The following is a 20853-nucleotide window of genomic DNA, read 5'->3' as shown; positions in this document are numbered from 1 at the left end:
CACATCAGTTTCAGTCCCTATTTTACTTGGTCAAGGGTTCAAACCTCATCTCCCTGCACTCTGACCCCAGATCTATTATGACCTGGTATAGGTACAGTTTTAAAATTTTGCTGTGGTGTTATGTACATGTGACAGACAAGGTCTTCTTATTTTTAGATTTAGTTGCAGTCATGTGCTCCAACTGGATAACAAATGAGCTAACAATAGGGCAAAATTAAAGAAGTTGCAATGACGTCTATAGTTCAGAGCATGTCTACTGTGCACATATTCACTGTAAACCCGAATGAGTTGGCAAAACTCAAAAAAATTAAAGGTAATCAGTTACATCAAATTTTTGAGTTATGATGTTTTAAATTTTAAGAAAACAGAACTATCAGTTTTTGAGTTTGTTGTACTTATTCATATTAATCATTCTTTATTTGCATTTATTAGTAGCCTAACAATAGTAATAATAGTATTTTTTTTTTCACTTGTTGAAAATAAAATAAATTGTTATTGGTCTTTCGGCTGCTCCGGGCAAAGGGTCGGCACAGTGAACCATGCGGTCTGCACAGGTTTTAAGCCAGATGCCCTTTGTGACACAACCCTCCCATTTTATCTGGGCTTGTTGGGAATCAGACCCAGACCTTTCGCATGGCTGGCGAAACACCTACCACTGAGCAAGCAGTGCCCTATTGCCCGGAATGACCTCAGACACAAAATCGCAAGTCTGAAAGATTTTAAGTTGGTGCAACTTTAAGGGGAAAGTTACTGCTACTTAAGTACTTCAAATATCAAATTTGTTCAGCTTACTTGAAAAGTGTCCTTTCTACAAACTCATAAATAGCAAAAAGTTCTAAATACTCATCAAGGTCTATTAACTTGAACTAATTGTAATTATTTAAGTTAACAGTACTCAATTTGTTCAATCACTTTGAGCATTAGGGTTTACAGTGTTGTAGTATGTCTTTTTTTTTATAAGAGGTAGATATCTTGTTCAGCAACTAGTGGTAGGATCACAGTAAACTTGCTCAGATATCTTCATTTGTGTTTGGTTTGCCTGCTTCTGTTCTATTCAAGGTCTAAGTATTTTGATAATAAAAAAATTATATTTAAAAGCTATTTACAATAACACAAAATTAGATAAAGAGCCTTTTTGACATTAAAAATATACTGTGGGATCCAAGAAAATCTTTGGCTCAGGAACAAAACTTTATGTAACAGGTAAGTGTGAATGTTGGAGTCCCAAATCCTTAGAAATGGCTTTGTAACCCTTTCCAGACTGAAATATATAAATAATTTGTTCCTCATTTATCCTTGAATTTCTTTAAATGCTGCATGATGTGTTGCTTTTTATAATATAATATAATATAATATAACCCAATCACCCACCCCCCTCCACTTCCAGACACCACTGTAATAAGATATTGAAAATGTTAATACTGTAAGAAGGGCCAAATTGTGATGGCTAGACAACAGGGTTAGAAGCAACTCTAAAACTGCAACTCTTGTGGGATGTTCCTGGTCTGTAGTGATGAGGACGTACCAAAAGTGATCCAAAGAAGGAAAACCTTTGAATTGGCAACAGGGTCATGGGTGGCCAAGGCTCACTGATGCAAATGGCGAGTGAAGGCTGGCCCGTGTAGTCCAAGTGTGTGTGTGTGCATTGTGTGTGTGTGTGTGCGTGTGCGTGTTTTTTCAGTTTTTTGTTTAACATCTCATTTTCTACTTTTTAGTAGAAATAATTCCCAGTTTGTTACCATTATGATTACCCAAATTACTAACATACACTGAAAAAAATAACTTGTAAGATTTACTTAATAAAATCCTCGTAACAATTTGCACACATAGATTTTAAGAAAATTTTATTGCTCCAATATTAAGTAAAACTCACCCGTAATTGTCAGGTAAAATTTACTTAACAATTAAATTAACAATTAAATTAACAATCAAAGAAATTAAGTAAAAGTTACATAATTATATTTAATGCATAAGTTAGATTTATTTAAAATAATCAAGTAAAGTTAATTTATTGTTGTATCAGCAGGAATCTTGATTTTATGAAATTATTAAGTAAATCTTACTATCATTTTGTTTTGTGAGATTTTCCCTTACTTGGTTTTATTAATTTATATTACTCCCTATAATAATGTACACATTGCTAATATATGTTTTGCAAAGAAACTTAAGTAATTATTTCATCTATATCTTTCATAAATCACACAACTAAAATATAATTAAACAGTTTATTCACCAACATTACCAAATATTTTTGACATTCACAGTCTAGATACAGGTTGTCTTTTTAATAAATGTGCATTCAGATAAATTTTGCATCCATAAAAACAACTGCACGGCACCAGGGCCTGAAATACTTGTTTTAAACAAAATTGTGTAGAAAAATTATAATAAATAAATTAATTTTAAAAAGTAAGGCATTCGTTTAGAAATAAAACAGCAGAAAATACGTTAAACAAACTGTAGAATAAACTTTTAAACTTAATAGCCCTCTGTAGCAGTGAAGTTGTAACATTCAAATCAGCACTCTGGACTAGTGCACTTAAAAGTATGCCATTGAAACCTTAACACATTAAAACATTTAAAGCTGAACATGTAAACACTGAACATATAAAGACAAGTAGTCAAGCCATATCAAATGTTTTAAGATGATAACTTTATCTTTAAAGCTTGCACTTTTGGTGATAGCTTAATCCCACCAAGTTCTAAAAAAACGTTCCGAAATAGCTCAAATGTGTAGCGCAGTGCTCGGGGGTCTGCAAGGTTAATGGCATAAATTATTCCCATAAGCAGTGCACATGCCTTTGCAGTATTGCCACATTCTTGCAAAATTTCCTTTCCTTCAAGGATTATGGATATACCAACCGGTTCCTCCCCTTTGACAGCACAGACAACAAGGATTTTAAGAATGTGCAAACTGGCATCACTTCGTCTGTCCTCCTGCATAAAATTTACAAGTAAATAAAAAAAAATATTATTTTAAGAAACAAAAAAAATCTGAATTGCTTCAATCACCTGTGATGACTTCATTATCACAGAGAAAAAATAATAATAAAAATTGATTGATAATAAAAAATGACCATCACTTCATATACTTCAGATTGTTAAACTTGGGTTAAATTGCTTTAGCAATAATCTTGCATCAGTAAAACATTCTAAAACATGGCATGAGATGGCTACACTCCATAGATTACTCTGCACCTTTACAGTGTCAGAAAATCCTATGATGAATGCTGAGTTTGTATTTAAAGGGTTAGTCTAAACATGAAAATTCTTTCAATCACTACTCAGATTTATGTATTCATTTGCATTTGGTATATGCTTCTGTTCAATGCAACAAACACTATATTCAAGGTACAAGTTTTTATTTATAAATTGTAATTTACAATTACTGTACTTGCTTTTCCTGGGAATCAAACCCATGACCTTGGCATTGGTAGCATCATGCTCTACTGTTTGAGCTAGATATACTGTGGATGGTCATAACTAAGCAGGAAATGTCCACCCCTTCATGTACCTTTATCTTGTAGTGAATTTAACATTTTAAATTGTATAATTAATAAGAAAACAATGCTTTACCAGGCAATCATCAGAGATCCTCTTCAGATTCACGTCTCATCGCTTTGTTTCTGTGAAAATATTTACATTGTATCATTACATAATCTTTTATTAGTACAACTACATTTAGCCATTTCTTCATCTTTTGTAAGTTTGCCTTCATCCAAAGCAAATTACAAAAGAGAAAGGCATCAAGCATGCCAAGCAGTGCTACTAACACAACGTTTCTGACATTGTTAGAAAAATACAAGATAGAACAGTGAGGGATTAAGGAAAAAGTGAGAAGCAAGAATCATGTGTGGAAAGATGAAGCATGCAAGGTCACAGGATGACTCTACTTCTTTTTCTTGTCTGCAATGCGATTTGGACAAATTAGAGCTTCTGTCAATACTGTATGAACATATGTACAGGTTCTTTACAGTTGAAATTTAACTTGTAACTTATTAATAAAATTCGGATTCAGAAAAAAAACGTTTATTGCTAGTGCTCTTTTACCATTTAATGCTTTAACACACCTGACTCAGTTTGTTCAGAAATGTCATCTCATTGGCGAGCCTTTCTCTAAACACGAGGGGTGGGGGTAAGAAACACGCATCTCGTTCTATTAAACCACGCGCTCGGTTCGTTATTATTTTATTTATTTTTACCACAGGACCCCTGGGGGCTCCGTAGGTTCAGGATTTTACACGAAAAACGGTGCTTTGTGAATCTCCACACTATTAAAAACTGAAATATTGCTAATTGTACGTCCTGAGATTAAGATGAACATTAATTGGGAGTCAGGAAAACGAGAATCACATCCAAAACAGGAAGGTAAACTTACCTCGAACACGCCAAACTCCAGCTCCAGCCACGCCGTGCTGTACCTCCGTCTCCGTGATGATTCCCAACCGACTGATCCACAGCGCGGGTACAGCGTCTCCAAACACGCATGCGCGGTTTAATTTGAAATTTAAACTAAACTTAAAAAGTCAAATTTACTTAATATTATTAGGTTTATGTGCAGTCACTATAAAGCATGTAAATGTTACAAGTAAATACATAATAATGTTTAACTATTTCCACTCAGTTAATTTATTACATTAATTAAATGTGTAGATATTTAAACTTTTACTTAGAAAATTCTAGTTCTCCTTGAAATGTATTTTTACAATGTAAAAATTATGATGGTTAATTTAATATATTTTACCACACCAAAAAGTCATTTTTTTCAGTGTACATATAAAAAATAGTTCTTCTCTTATTAAAATACAGACCCTGGAAAGGACCAAGTCAAAGAGCCACAAGTGTCAGTGTACCTAGTGTCAAGGAAATCAAATGGAAAGGCAGTACTGCTGTGCCAAGCAAAAGGAATGTTTCCAGATCTGGTGCGATTTAAATGGAAAACAATAAATCAAGATGGGAGAACTATGGACCTGAACACAGAAGAGCGTCTGGAGCAGAGAGACAAGGAACCGGAAGTCCGAATAACCAGCATGCTCATTGTCGACCAGCAAAAAGCCATGAACAATAAATTCATCTGCTCTGTTCAACACACCAACAATGCTAAAGAGCAGGAATTAGTCATTTCAAAAGGTATTAATCTTTAATGTCTTCGGAATATGTTCCACTCTGAATCTAGACAATAATAACGATTAACAAATATTAGTGGTTATATGCTTAATACTTAATGTTATTTTATACATATACAAAACTTACACACTTAATTACTTACAGAATCAAAACCGGGCTTATTTATTTCCTGCCCACCTCCAAAAGCAGAAGAAATGGAGGAAGAAGAATTTATGGATTCTGGTAAAGCAATTAAGATCAGCCAAATATCATTTAAGTGCATTTTTACATGAAATAATGTTTTCATATTTTACTAGCCAACTATATTTACAATGGTCATGATAACTGAATATAAAATTTAATGCAATAACAATTAAAAAAAATGTTTTAATAACAGATTTCTAATTTTTTTTCTCTTTTCTGCAGGTTTGTTTAATCCCAGTCCCAGTTTGTATTTGTTCAGCATGACGTACAGTGGTGTGAAAAACTATTTGCCCCCTTCCTGATTTCTTATTCTTTTGCATGTTTGTCACACTTAAATGTTTCTGCTCATCAAAAACCGTTAACTATTAGTCAAAGATAACATAATTGAACACAAAATGCAGTTTTTAAATGAAGATTATGTTATTAAGGGAGAAAAAAAACTCCAAATCTACATGGCCCTGTGTGGAAAAGTAATTGCCCCCCCTTGTTAAAAAATAACTTAACTGTGGTTTATCACAGTTAAAAGTTCAATTTCTGTAGTCACCCCCAGGCCTGATTACTGCCACACCTGTTTCAATCAAAAAATCACTTAAATAGGAGCTACCTGACACAGAGAAGTAGACCAAAAGCACCTCAAAAGCTAGACATCATGCCAAGATCCAAAGAAATTCAGAAAAAAATGAGAACAAAAGTAATTGAGATCTATCAGTCTGGTAAAGGTTATAAAGCCATTTCCAAAGCCTTGGGACTCCAGCGAACCACAGTGAGAGCCATCATCCACAAATGGCAAAAACATGGAACAGTGGTGAACCTTCCCAGGAGTGGCCAGCCGACCAAAATTACCCCAAGAGCGCAGAGACAACTCATCCGAGAGGCCACAAAAGACCCCAGGACAACATCTAAAGAACTGCAGGCCTCACTTGCCTTAATTAAGGTCAGTGTTCACGACTCCACCAAAAGAAAGAGACTGGGCAAAAACGGCCTGCATGGCAGATTTCCAAGGCGCAAACCACTTAAGCAAAAAGAACATCAAGGCTCGTCTCAATTTTGCTAAAAAACATCTCAATGATTGCCAAGACTTTTGGGAAAATACCTTGTGGACCGACGAGACAAAAGTTTAACTTTTTGGAAGGTGCGTGTCCCGTTACATCTGGCGTAAAAGTAACACAGCATTTCAGAAAAAGAACACCATACCAACAGTAAAATATGGGGGTGGTAGTGTGATGGTCTGGGGTTGTTTTGCTGCTTCAGGACCTGGATGGCTTGCTGTGATAGATGGAACCATGAATTCTACTGTCTACCAAAAAATCCTGAAGGAGAATGTCCGGCCGTCTGTTCGTCAACTCAAGCTGAAGCGATCTTGGGTGCTGCAGCAGGACAATGACCCAAAACACACCAGCAAATCCACCTCTGAATGGCTGAAGAAAAACAAAATGAAGACTTTGGAGTGGCCTAGTCAAAGTCCTGACCTGAATCCTATTGAGATGTTGTGGCATGACCTTAAAAAGGCGGTTCATGCTAGAAAACTCTCAAATAAAGCTGAATTACAACAATTCTGCAAAGATAAGTGGGCCAAAATTCCTCCAGAGCTCTGTAAAAGACTCGTTGCAAGTTATCGCAAACACTTGATTGCAGTTATTGCTGCTAAGGGTGGCCCAATCAGTTATTAGGTTCAGGGGGCAATTACTTTTTCACACAGGGCCATGTAAGTTTGGATTTTTTTTCTCCCTAAATAATAAAAACCATCATTTAAAAACTGCATTTTGTGTTTACTTGTGTTATCTTTGACTAATAGTTAAATGTGTTTGATGATCAGAAACATTTAAGTGTGACAAACATGCAAAAGAATAAGAAATCAGGAAGGGGGCAAATAGTTTTTCACACCACTGTATATAGTACTGTTGGTAAAAAATTTACTGTACTTCTGCACTGTTTTTGTCTTACTATGCAAGAGAAATCCTGCTAACATGAATCTAATTAGAGGCAAAGCTCTTTAATCAGTCCATCAGCCAAACAGAATAACTCAACACATCAATGTCATTAACATAAATACTCTATCTATCTATCTATCTATCTATCTTTGTTTTTAATGAGAGGATTTACTTGAGATAACTTTTTTGTACCTTTTTATTTTACCTTGTTTTTTATGTTAAAGTTTATAATTACTTAAATTGTATTTTAAACATGCATGTTTTATATACAGATACTATTAAATCTATTGTATCTATTTTGTGTATCTATACTCAATTCAATTTAAATTTATATAAAAAAATTTGTTGTATAGTGCTTTCAACAGTAATCATTGTCACAAAGCAGCTTTACAGAATTCAAAATGTATGAAAATTAATTATACATGTACACAAAATCGTATAGACTATCACTATGAGTTTGTTTTAGATTATCTATACTATTTAGGAAACATTTTGTATTAGGTTTTTTTAACATATATTGTTGTTTTGTATTATTGTTTTAATATTTTTTTCAAGTACATTTACAAGAAATTTTATGAAAATAATCAAAGTCATTAGTGATTGATTTGTTACGTGTTTAGCTAATAAAATATTCCATGGACCAGCAATGATATGGTACATTTTACAATGAGTTCACTTATATTTTACAATATAATATTTTCTATTAAAAATAAAAGCAAAAACAAGTATAACATGTACTTGTGTCCAACACAAGTATAAATGTCTTGTAAGTGGCCTATGTTATGTGAAAGAAAATCTCAGGTGGTGCAAAAACAAAAAGAGCAAAAAAAGGAAAAAGACCTGCAAGGTGAGGTGGCAAAATGCAGATGTATGACCATCCATGTTCTACAAAACATGTTCTTGTCAGCTTGATGTTACAGTTCCTCATCTAACTTAGGCTACTTAGTCCTTAGGCTATTTAGTCTAAGGTAATATGCTAACTGCTCGAACAGAGTAGCCTAGCTAACTTTAGGCCAAGATCTTTTGTTTTACACACAATAAATTTGATATGCCACTACATTTGAAAGTGAGCCAATTAAACGTTTTGTAGATAATTGCAATAAATGTTCATATGACCGAGATTTTGCCATATTCCAGTGAAGGCATATTCCACTACAACCTCAGGACAGAGGTTGGATTTTTAGCCGTTACGTCCAGTTAGAGCTAGTGATAATATGGTAGAATCAACTAGAGAGGTACATTTCCTGAAGAAAATGTGAGTGGTGCTTGCCGTGGCGAAACTCTGGCCCTCCATATCTCTACGACAATGGGATCTTGATAGCAACATGCTAATATACCTAGCATCAAGCTAGCACCATGCTAATCAGCTAAACATCGTGCTAATTACACTAGCATGATGCTAGGAACATTCTATACATGTTATTAGCGAAAAGTTAGCACAATGCTAGCGACATGCTAATAGCGTTAGCATCATGCTAGCGATGTGCTGATGAAATTAGCATAACGCTAGCAAGATGCTAATTTTGTTAGCATCATGCTAGCAAAATGCTAATCGCGTTAGCATCATGCTAACAGCATGCTAATGAAGGTGCTAGGGGGCGTGGCTTATGAGCATGATGATACATGCAAAAGAGTGTCTCTACGACAGTCGGTTCCACAGTTAAATTAATGTTAAGTCTGTGGGTGGTTAATTGCCCCCTGGGGGGGCAATTAACCACCCACCCCTTAGAAAAGTCACAGCACCCCGTTCCCGAAGATGGGCCGCACGGTTTGACACCTCACTCATGGGAATCGGTCAAAGTTGGTCTCAATGTTAAGTCACCCCTTCAAACAGTCAGAGCACCCTACTCCCGAATAAGCCGCACGGTTTGACACCTCATTCGTGGGTCTACGACGAACGGTGCGGGACTCAGTCAAAGTTGTTGTCAGTGTTAAGTCTGTGGGTGGTTAATTGCCGTTCTACGACGAACGGTGCGGCACTAGTAATTTTTTTAAATTCCCATTATAAGTCAATGGGCAAAGTCGCCAAAATCCCCATTCAAATTCTATGGGGCAACTTTGGGGACCTCTCTTGCCCCGGGGGTCGAACTTATTCCCCTGTGCGGGGTATCATCTGACACAGGCTGCAATCCTTTTCAAATGTGGTAAATCTGACGTCTCTACAAATTTCACTCTCTGCGCTACAATCCGTCAAAGTTGGCCTCAATGTTAAGTCTATGGGATTTTTTGGCCGGTTAATATTTTGATATAAGATTTATATTTAAGATTTTTTGGCCCACCCCTTATAAAAGTCATAGCACCCCATTCCCGTATAAGCCGCACGATTTGACACCTCACTCATGGGTCTATGACAAACGGTGCGGGACTAGTTACGCGCCAAACTTTTGTACGGAAGAATTTTGCAAGATAACAATAGTGATGCTTTGCAAGCACCACTAATAATGTTGAATCAGCATTAGTAATAAAACAATGATAAATAGCCTATTTAATAAAAAGTACTATTTCTAGTCCATCTGCACAAAAAATATGATTGTCTAAATACTGCAGGATTAAGCAGTTACTTCTTGTTTTATGCTAAAGTGTATGTCTGTCCAGAACGACAGAATTTAATGAAACTTTGGCAGTACTTAAGTATTTGCCTAAAGGTAAACCTGTGCCATAAATAAAACATAAAAAAAAAATTTGGGGGGTATAAATAGAGTTATGAGCAGTTTTGTGTCAGATCTAGTGCTTTTTTTTCCTTCCAATTTTGCACTTTTTCCTATGAGGTGGGCGTAGCTATACGCGTCACACAACAAATATAGTTTACCATGCACAGACAGAGTATAAAGAAGACAAGAAAATAACGGTAAGGCACCTACAAGTTTCCACAATCCTCAGGACAACATCAAAGCACAAATTTTTTAAGTGGTAACAGCATGTTATCCTGTGATGTCCACAACTAGTCTTTTCTACTGATAAACAGTGTCCATTACTTTGGGTCCTATACATAAGCGGTTTTATTCTGTCCCCTTCCTTTCTTGATCCGTACCTTCCACTTCATTCCAGGCTTACAAGGGCCCTCAGGCCCTGGATAGTCAGTTCTTCCCCCTACATCCCCCATAACACCCCTGGTGCTAAATAACTAAATGAATACTGCTGCTGTTATTATTTTCAAAGTTTGACATAGAACAGATAAAGAGAAGGAGGAGCAAACAGTATCTGCTAGTTTAGTTGCAAGACACTTCTTACCCATCACACTTACCATGAAGCTCTCACTGCAGTTGTGTTTGTTAATTATTTTTCTAATCCATGCAGGTAAATGTCAAGTCCTAATTTACAGTATATGAACCTCCCTTATGAAGGTTTACTGACATATCTTATAATGGCTTTTATTTACACTTGTTATTTTTGTACGTACATATTTTTTTATGTTTACTGAGATCAAATAACATTTTGTTTCCTTATTCACAGTGCACAGTGATGTGGAGCTGCATCAGGAGCTAGTAATGACTAGAGCCATCAATAAGCTTGCCAAAATAAACTGTATTTTCCCTTCAAAGTGTAAGCATTACATTCACTGGTATCAGAAGAAAGATGGTGAACCTTTCAAGAGAGTCCAATATGTAAACATTGATGTCCCTCAAAGGCACGAGGTAACTGATTTTGAGGCCCTGCATTTTGATAAGATGGGAAATCAGTTAGTTTTGTTGATCCCTACTTTAAAGAAGGAGCATTCAGCAACTTATTATTGTTCCTGCTGGGTATCAGGCAGCACAGTGAGAATAAACTCACTAAGGCTGTTCAACAACTCACAATGAAAACTCACAGCTTCTTCCAAACTTCATACTACATAAATAACCTCGAATTTTTAATACATATTTATTATAATGTATTAATATTATATTAATATCTAATATGGCTTTTAACTCTTTAGTTGCAGAACTATATGGAATAACATGCTTAAAAGATTTTAAAAGTTTGCATCTGAGAAGCTTTCATAACCAAAACCAAAAAGATTTAGTTCTATATTTCAGTTGGAAATACAACACATTTCTTTTACTTGGAAAACTGTGAACTACCTTTTTTCTAAATAGCGTGCACCTAATTGGTGATTATTTAAGTTGGGCTATAAGGAAGAAGCTTTATTCATTTTGGAATGAACCATTTTCATTACTACTCGGAGATTCTCAAGAGATTGTCTGTGACATCTTCCTTGTGGCTTAAATCAAAGTGGGTCAAATTATTTGAGTCAATGATAAAAAATGTGTGTGTAACATCAGATTTTTTTTTTATCAGGCATGCTTTAGACAGCTCCATCAGTTTAAAAAAAATGTCTCAAGACATCAGCTTTAATGGGCAGCACACATACATTGGATACAAGTCCTTAATTATGTACTGTGATTAACCAGAGTTACCCTTTAAATAATAAAAAAAAAAAAATTAATACTTTACAAAGCACACAGTGTTACTGTCATTTGCATATATAATAAGTTAATAAAGATGCTTTACTAATTGTTGATGATTTATTTTAGTACCATATACTGTATATATATATGTTTGTTGTACTGTAGATCAATACATTTTAGGACAAACAGAGCATGCTTAGCTAATGCATTGGTATTATATTTAATAGACTACATTTAACACATTGATTAGAATGGAAACTGCTGTGCATGGAAAGTGTGGTGGGTTTTGCATGAAAAGCAGCTGTGTGTGTTTACTGGAAATTAACCGCATGTAGCAGGTTTTACCACAGCTTGCAGAGCTGATAACTCACTAGCTTTTACAGGAGATTTTATTTTTAAAAATATAAAGTTTAAATTTAACGTACATGTGTAATTATGCTTTGGTAAAGTTTTGCCATGCCATAAATGTCACTGCATCAGGGGGCATTGAATACAATAGTAAACTTAATAGTTACAAATAACTTAATAGTGTATCATTCACAATTATTCTGTAAACATGTTTGACAACCTAGGTTCAGTTTTAACCAATGTAAAGACAACTAAAAACTATATATAAATTGTAAAAAAATATTGTGCGTGTAAATATTTGTGTAGTTTCTCATTCTAAACACATCTATTATATGTTATTATTATTTTTATTAATAAATAATAAATAATAATAATAATAATAATAATAATAATAATAATACTCACTCACTCACTTACTCACTTATCGTCTATACCGCTTTATTCTGTATATATTCTGTATCCTGTATAGGGCCTGAAGCCTATTCCAGGAGGCTTAGGGCATTAGGCGGGGTGCCAATCCATCGCAGGGCACACAGACATACACACACACATTCAATTCAATTCAATTCAATTTTATTTGTATAGCGCTTTTACAATTGCCATTGTCCCAAAGCAGCTTTACACAATCTAAAGAATTTTTTAAGTTTGTATGGAATTTGAATGTGTATGAATCAAAATGGTCAGATAGTCCCTGGTGAGCAAGCCGAGGGCGACAGTGGCAAGGAAAAACTCCCTGAGATGGTAGTGGGAAGAAACCTTGAGAGGAACCAGACTCAACAGGGAACCCATCCTCATGTGGGTGAAACAAAAAGCAGGAATTGATCTGCATTTATACAGTGTGTTAGGTGGCAGGTTCAGCTATAACAGTTGATGTTAATTGATGTAAACATGGAGTCCAGGTAGTTATTGCAATTGCAATCTTGAACTATCGAGCAACCGCAACCAAAACATGTCCTCAGAGAAACAACTGTCAACACGAGCTGAGGCCAGAACCGCCTTATGGTAAAGTAAGACCATCCCCAGACATGAGACGCATCCCAAAGAGACACACACGGGGCATCCATGTGACGAGATCTCCAACCAGAAGCGGGGCACCAGGATGGGTCAGACAGGTCCGGAGGGCAGAGGGAGTCTGGATCACTGGCAGCTCGGGAACGACATGTGTAGCTCGACAGAGAGAGGGAAGGAGAGAGAGTGGAAGAGAGGGAAGAGAGAGAGCAGGAGAGAGAGCAGAAGAGGAGAGATAACAGTTAGGTTTGGTCACAGTCATATAATGTATAATGTAAATGTATATTAACTGTAGAGTGCAAGCAGAGACTCCAGCAGGACTATGACAGCATAACTAAAAGGGAGAGCCAGAAGGAACACAGACATGAGGGCTCCCTGAGATGTAAAGCAACCAATCACCTCACCGTCAACAAACCTGAGTGATCAATGAGAGTGGGGAAGACAGCATCTAAACATACCAGTTCACCATAATACTCTACGTCCATGAGTCCCCCAGATCTGCTCCTTTACCTAAGGCAAATCTATTTATAAGAATGCTTGATTAAATAAATAGGTTTTTAGCCTGGACTTAAACACTGAGACTGTGTCTGAGTCCCGAACACTATTTGGAAGACTATTCCATAATTTTGGGGCTTTGTAAGAAAATGCTCTGCCCCCAGCTGTAGTTTTTATAATACGCAGTACTTATAAGCAGCCTGCATCCTTTGATTGAAGTAGGCGTGGCGGATCGTTAGACACTAGCAGTTCCCCTGATACTGTGGTGTGAGACCATTTAATGCTTTATATGTCAAAAGTAGTATTTTAAAATCAATGCGAAATTTCACAGGGAGCCAATGAAGTGAAGATAAGATAGGTGTGATGTGCTCGTATCTTCTGGTTCTAGTGAGGACTCTCGCTGCTGCATTCTGGACTATCTGAAGCTTGTTTATGCACCTAGTTGAACAACCAGACAGTAGGGCATTACAATAGTCCAACCTAGAGGTGATAAAAGCATGAACTAGTTTTTCTGCATCATTTAGCGACAATATAGTTTTTATATCTTGGCAATATTTTTGGGGGGAAAGAATTCTATCCTGGTAATATTATGTAAATGAGCTTCAAATGAAAGGCTGGAATCAATAATCACACCAAGGTCTTTTACTGTTGCACGTGATGGAACAGAGAGGCCATCTAAAGTTACAGAGTGACTTAGAGTGAATCTTACTTCTAGCTTATGCGGTCCTATGACTAGAACTTTTGTCTTATCTGGATTAAGCAGAAGGAAGTTAATTAGCATCCAATGTCTTATGTCCTGCACACATTGCTCAACTTTAGTAAGCTGGTTCATCTCATCAGGTTTTGCTGAGACATATAACTGTATGTCGTCAGCATAACAGTGAAAACTATTACCATGCTTACAAATGATGTTGCCCAGAGGAAGCATGTAAAGGGAAAAAAGCAGTGGGCCTAAACTTGAAACTTGTGGAACACCAAACTCTACTAGAGAACATGCAGAATAATCACCATTTAAGTCTATATACTGCCCAACGATGGGGCAAATAGGATCTCAGACATTTTCTAATCTGTGAAGAAGAATACTATGATCAATAGTATCAAAAGCTGCACTGAGGTTGAGTAATACAAGCATAGTTACACAACCTTGATCAGAGGCCAATAGGAGGTCATTTACTACTTTAACCAATGCTGTCTCTGTGCTGTGATGAGGCCTAAATCCTGACTGATACCTATCTTAGAGATCTTTCCTGACTGATACCTATCTTAGAGATAAAGGGGAGGTTTGATATCGGCCTGTAATTGGACAGCTGACAGGGGCCAAGGTCAGGTTTCTTAATAATCGGTTTAATAAAATGTGTCGGTGTAGAATCTAATATACAAGTTGATAAATTTGCAAAAAAAAATTGTGAAATTAGTTCATTCTCTTCAAGGGAAGTAAAGTATTCTAGGTTCCGATCTGACATAGTTAGTTTAATATCTGCATCAATTGCATTGTCCGGTTTCAAAGCCTTAATTTTATGCCTGATATTTAAAATTTTATTATTAAAAAGTTCATGATTCTCAAGATGAATATTAAAATCTCCAGCAATTAACGCCTTGTCTACAGAAACAACTAGGTTTGAGAGGAAATCTGCAAATTCACTAAGAAATTCAGAGTATGGCCCTGGATGTCTGTAAATGACAATTAGTGGAATCGACTGAGCTGACTTAATATTTGTAGCTACACTTGTCATGTTACTATAGAGAACTTCAAATGAATTAAATTTGTGTCCGTATAATAGTCAAATTATCATTGTGAATAACTGCAACGCCTCCTTCTCTACTAGTTAACCGAGGTTGGTGTTTGTAGCTGTATCCAGGAGGACTAGCTTCATTTAGAGCTACATACTCGTCCTGTTTAATCCAGGTGTTAAACAGAGTATATCAAATTCCTGATTCGTGATCATTTCATTAACTATAACTGCTTTCGATGCGAGAGATCTAATATTTAACAGTCCTAGCTTCAGATCAAAGGTGCCGGCTGCACATTCAGTATGATCCGAGTTTGTGGTATCTATGTTAATTAAATTACTAAAACAGACTTTCTGGGTCTTTCTACATTTTTGCTTAACTCGGGAAACAGACTCAGTCTCAATCCAGTGAACCCAGAGTGACGACTTTATGCATCTAGCAGACGGTTGGTTTAGCCTGACTGTCTGCTCCCTGGCCTTGGATTGTCCCCGATTAACTAGGCCTCTTCTGAGACTATGAGCTATATTACAAGAAATGAGAGCAGCACCTTCCCGAGTGGGATGGACACCGTCCCGCCCTAACAGGCCAGCTTTACCCTCAAAGGTTTTCCAATTATCTATGAAGCCCACATTATTTTTATCATACATACACTCACTCACACACTATGGGCAATTTGGGAACACCAGTTAGCCTAACCAGTAGGTCTTTAGACTGTTGTACAAAACTTGAGTACCTGGCCGGAACCTACCAATCACGGAGAGAACATGCAAACTTCATGCACACATAGACGGGAATCGAGCCAGGACGGGAATCAATAAATCTTACCAACCTATCAACAAGTCCGTTCTAACCGTACTCCAATAACATTCTAGCTGGTATCAGATGATTAGTCATTTGATAGTCTAACATTTCTTTATCATAAAAGTCAATTGACTATAAAACATTGATTTTTATGTTTATTAGTTGGCTATATTTTGTACCAAGAACCATTTTGCTTAGTGCATTAAACATTTAATTGAACATAAAGAGCAAGTTTAACATACACTGTCATCATATGAAATCAATCTGTCTAAACCTGGTTAACTAAGTGTGCTTTTCTCACATTTTGTGTTGAGTCTTTATAGCTACTAGCAGGCATATCAAACTCAATAAAGTTTGTAATCGGTTACTGGCTGTTAAAATGTCTACAGATGACAGAAATGTTTAAAATACATTAATAGCAAGAAATTTTGCCAACAAAACAGAAAGGCCTGAATGAATCAGTGATCATTTCTCCACTGATGTAAGGGTGCACTGAGATGAGTCAAGTGACTTTAAGGGACTTTTACCACAGATAATATTACAGAAACCAAGACTGTTCCTGTCAATGTCAGACTGTCCCACTGTGATCATATAATTCATTCAAAATCTGTAAAGCAAATTAGATCATAAATGTACATGTGGGTGTATTTCTGTGGGCCTGTAATTTAATATGTAAATGTGATTTTTAATCAAACTCGAAATGGTTTTAGGGTGTTTAATGTTTTTGCATTTTATTTTCGGCACTTTTTGATAAAATAAAATGTTTAAGTTTGAAAACATAGTTTTTGAAACCATACAGTGAGAATTTAATGTATAAATGTCTGAGTAATATTCAATACCCTTATTCTAATTTTATTTATTTATTATCAGTACAGTCATGGAATTCCTAGTTAACCCAGTGTAAGTATGTATCCAATGATGTAAACTTTAAAGCACTTTTTGTAAGTCGCTCTGGATAAGAGCGTCTGTCAAATGCCTAAATGTAAATGTAAATTTCTTATGAGATGTGGCCACACCCAAAAGCTCTAAATATGATTTAAAGATTAGGCCTTAAAATAGATATACATCCAGTTTTTTTGTCTTTCTGTTGTAATAAATGTGACGACACAGTGATCTATTGACTAGAGAGCCAATAGCTTGAAGATTTGAATTTCCATTCGTAATGCTAATAGCAGTAATTAAGAGCAGTGATAACACATCAGTTTCAGTCCCTATTTTACTTGGTCAAGGGTTCAAACCTCATCTCCCTGCACTCTGACCCCAGATCTATTATGACCTGGTATAGGTACAGTTTTAAAATTTTGCTGTGGTGTTATGTACATGTGACAGACAAGGTCTTCTTATTTTTAGATTTAGTTGCAGTCATGTGCTCCAACTGGATAACAAATGAGCTAACAATAGGGCAAAATTAAAGAAGTTGCAATGACGTCTATAGTTCAGAGCATGTCTACTGTGCACATATTCACTGTAAACCCGAATGAGTTGGCAAAACTCAAAAAAATTAAAGGTAATCAGTTACATCAAATTTTTGAGTTATGATGTTTTAAATTTTAAGAAAACAGAACTATCAGTTTTTGAGTTTGTTGTACTCATTCATATTAATCATTCTTTATTTGCATTTATTAGTAGCCTAACAATAGTAATAATAGTATTTTTTTTTTCACTTGTTAAAAATAAAATAAATTGTTATTGGTCTTTCGGCTGCTCCGGGCAAAGGGTCGGCACAGTGAACCATGCGGTCTGCACAGGTTTTAAGCCAGATGCCCTTTGTGACACAACCCTCCCATTTTATCTGGGCTTGTTGGGAATCAGACCCAGACCTTTCGCATGGCTGGCGAAACACCTACCACTGAGCAAGCAGTGCCCTATTGCCCGGAATGACCTCAGACACAAAATCGCAAGTCTGAAAGATTTTAAGTTGGTGCAACTTTAAGGGGAAAGTTACTGCTACTTAAGTACTTCAAATATCAAATTTGTTCAGCTTACTTGAAAAGTGTCCTTTCTACAAACTCATAAACAGCAAAAAGTTCTAAATACTCATCAAGGTCTATTAACTTGAACTAATTGTAATTATTTAAGTTAACAGTACTCAATTTGTTCAATCACTTTGAGCATTAGGGTTTACAGTGTTGTAGTATGTCTTTTTTTTATAAGAGGTAGATATCTTGTTCAGCAACTAGTGGTAGGATCACAGTAAACTTGCTCAGATATCTTCATTTGTGTTTGGTTTGCCTGCTTCTGTTCTATTCAAGGTCTAAGTATTTTGATAATAAAAAAATTATATTTAAAAGCTATTTACAATAACACAAAATTAGATAAAGAGCCTTTTTGACATTAAAAATATACTGTGGGATCCAAGAAAATCTTTGGCTCAGGAACAAAACTTTATGTAACAGGTAAGTGTGAGTCCCAAATCCTTAGAAATGGCTTTGTAACCCTTTCCAGACTGAAATATATAAATAATTTGTTCCTCATTTATCCTTGAATTTCTTTAAATGCTGCATGATGTGTTGCTTTTTATAATATAATATAATATAACCCAATCACCCACCCTCCTCCACTTCCAGACACCACTGTAATAAGATATTGAAAATGTTAATACTGTAAGAAGGGCCAAATTGTGATGGCTAGACAACAGGGTTAGAAGCAACTCTATAACTGCAACTCTTGTGGGATGTTCCTGGTCTGTAGTGATGAGGACGTACCAAAAGTGATCCAAAGAAGGAAAACCTTTGAATTGGCAACAGGGTCATGGGTGGCCAAGGCTCACTGATGCAAATGGCGAGTGAAGGCTGGCCCGTGTAGTCCAAGTGTGTGTGTGTGCATTGTGTGTGTGTGTGTGTGTGCGCGTGTGCGTGTTTTTTCAGTTTTTTGTTTAACATCTCATTTTCTACTTTTTAGTAGAAATAATTCCCAGTTTGTTACCATTATGATTACCCAAATTACTAACATACACTGAAAAAAATTACTTGTAAGATTTACTTAATAAAATCCTCGTAACAATTTGCACACATAGATTTTAAGAAAATTTTATTGCTCCAATATTAAGTAAAACTCACCCGTAATTGTCAGGTAAAATTTACTTAACAATTAAATTAACAATTAAATTAACAATCAAAGAAATTAAGTAAAAGTTACATAATTATATTTAATGCATAAGTTAGATTTATTTAAAATAATCAAGTAAAGTTAATTTATTGTTGTATCAGCAGGAATCTTGATTTTATGAAATTATTAAGTAAATCTTACTATCATTTTGTTTTGTGAGATTTTCCCTTACTTGGTTTTATTAATTTATATTACTCCCTATAATAATTTACACATTGCTAATATATGTTTTGCAAAGAAACTTAAGTAATTATTTCATCTATATCTTTCATAAATCACACAACTAAAATATAATTAAACAGTTTATTCACCAACATTACCAAATATTTTTGACATTCACAGTCTAGATACAAGTTGTCTTTTTAATAAATGTGCATTCAGATAAATTTTGCATCCATAAAAACAACTGCACGGCACCAGGGCCTGAAATACTTGTTTTAAACAAAATTGTGTAGAAAAATTATAATAAATTAATTAATTTAAAAAAGTAAGGCATTCGTTTAGAAATAAAATACAGCAGAAAATACGTTAAACAAACTGTAGAATAAACTTTTAAACTTAATAGCCCTCTGTAGCAGTGAAGTTGTAACATTCAAATCAGCACTCTGGACTAGTGCACTTAAAAGTATGCCATTGAAACCTTAACACATTAAAACATTTAAAGCTGAACATGTAAACACTGAACATGTAAAGACAAGTAGTCAAGCCATATCAAATGTTTTAAGATGATAACTTTATCTTTAAAGCTTGCACTTTTGGTGATAGCTTAATCCCACCAAGTTCTAAAAAAACGTTCTGAAATAGCTCAAATGTGTAGCGCAGTGCTCGGGGGTCTGCAAGGTTAATGGCATAAATTATTCCCATAAGCAGTGCACATGCCTTTGCAGTATTGCCACATTCTTGCAAATGTATGGATATACCAACCGGTTCCTCCCCTTTGACAGCACAGACAACAAGAATTTTAAGAATGTGCAAACTGGCATCACTTCGTCTGTCCTCCTGCATAAAATTTACAAGTAAATAAAAAAAAATATTATTTTAAGAAACAAAAAAAATCTGAATTGCTTCAATCACCTGTGATGACTTCATTATCACAGAGAAAAAATAATAATAAAAATTGATTGATAATAAAAAATGACCATCACTTCATATACTTCAGATTGTTAAACTTGGGTTAAATTGCTTTAGCAATAATCTTGCATCAGTAAAACATTCTAAAACATGGCATGAGATGGCTACACTCCATAGATTACTCTGCACCTTTACAGTGTCAGAAAATCCTATGATGAATGCTGAGTTTGTATTTAAAGGGTTAGTCTAAACATGAAAATTCTTTCAATCACTACTCAGATTTATGTATTCATTTGCATTTGGTATATGCTTCTGTTCAATGCAACAAACACTATATTCAAGGTACAAGTTTTTATTTATAAATTGTAATTTACAATTACTGTACTTGCTTTTCCTGGGAATCAAACCCATGACCTTGGCATTGGTAGCATCATGCTCTACTGTTTGAGCTAGATATACTGTGGATGGTCATAACTAAGCAGGAAATGTCCACCCCTTCATGTACCTTTATCTTGTAGTGAATTTAACATTTTAAATTGTATAATTAATAAGAAAACAATGCTTTACCAGGCAATCATCAGAGATCCTCTTCAGATTCACGTCTCATCGCTTTGTTTCTGTGAAAATATTTACATTGTATCATTACATAATCTTTTATTAGT

At 35.4% G+C, this 20853-nt stretch overlaps 1 protein-coding gene across 1 annotated transcript; it reads left to right on the top strand.

Moving 5' to 3' along the window:
- The first annotated feature begins 4100 nt into the window (after positions 1-4100).
- Positions 4101-11178, top strand: LOC128521147 (uncharacterized). The gene is made up of 6 exons (XM_053495538.1): positions 4101-4465; positions 4810-5130; positions 5272-5349; positions 5533-5583; positions 10695-10876; positions 11158-11178. The coding sequence occupies exons 1-6, from the start codon at positions 4435-4437 to the stop codon at positions 11176-11178; spliced, it is 684 nt and encodes a 227-aa protein (XP_053351513.1). The 5' UTR covers positions 4101-4434.
- The last annotated feature ends 9675 nt before the right edge of the window (positions 11179-20853 follow it).

This window comes from Clarias gariepinus, chromosome 1 (genome assembly GCF_024256425.1).
Source record: "Clarias gariepinus isolate MV-2021 ecotype Netherlands chromosome 1, CGAR_prim_01v2, whole genome shotgun sequence".
Lineage (NCBI taxonomy): Eukaryota > Metazoa > Chordata > Actinopteri > Siluriformes > Clariidae > Clarias > Clarias gariepinus.
Note: the sequence above shows the minus strand (reverse complement) of the source record. Positions and strands in the feature narration are given on the sequence as shown.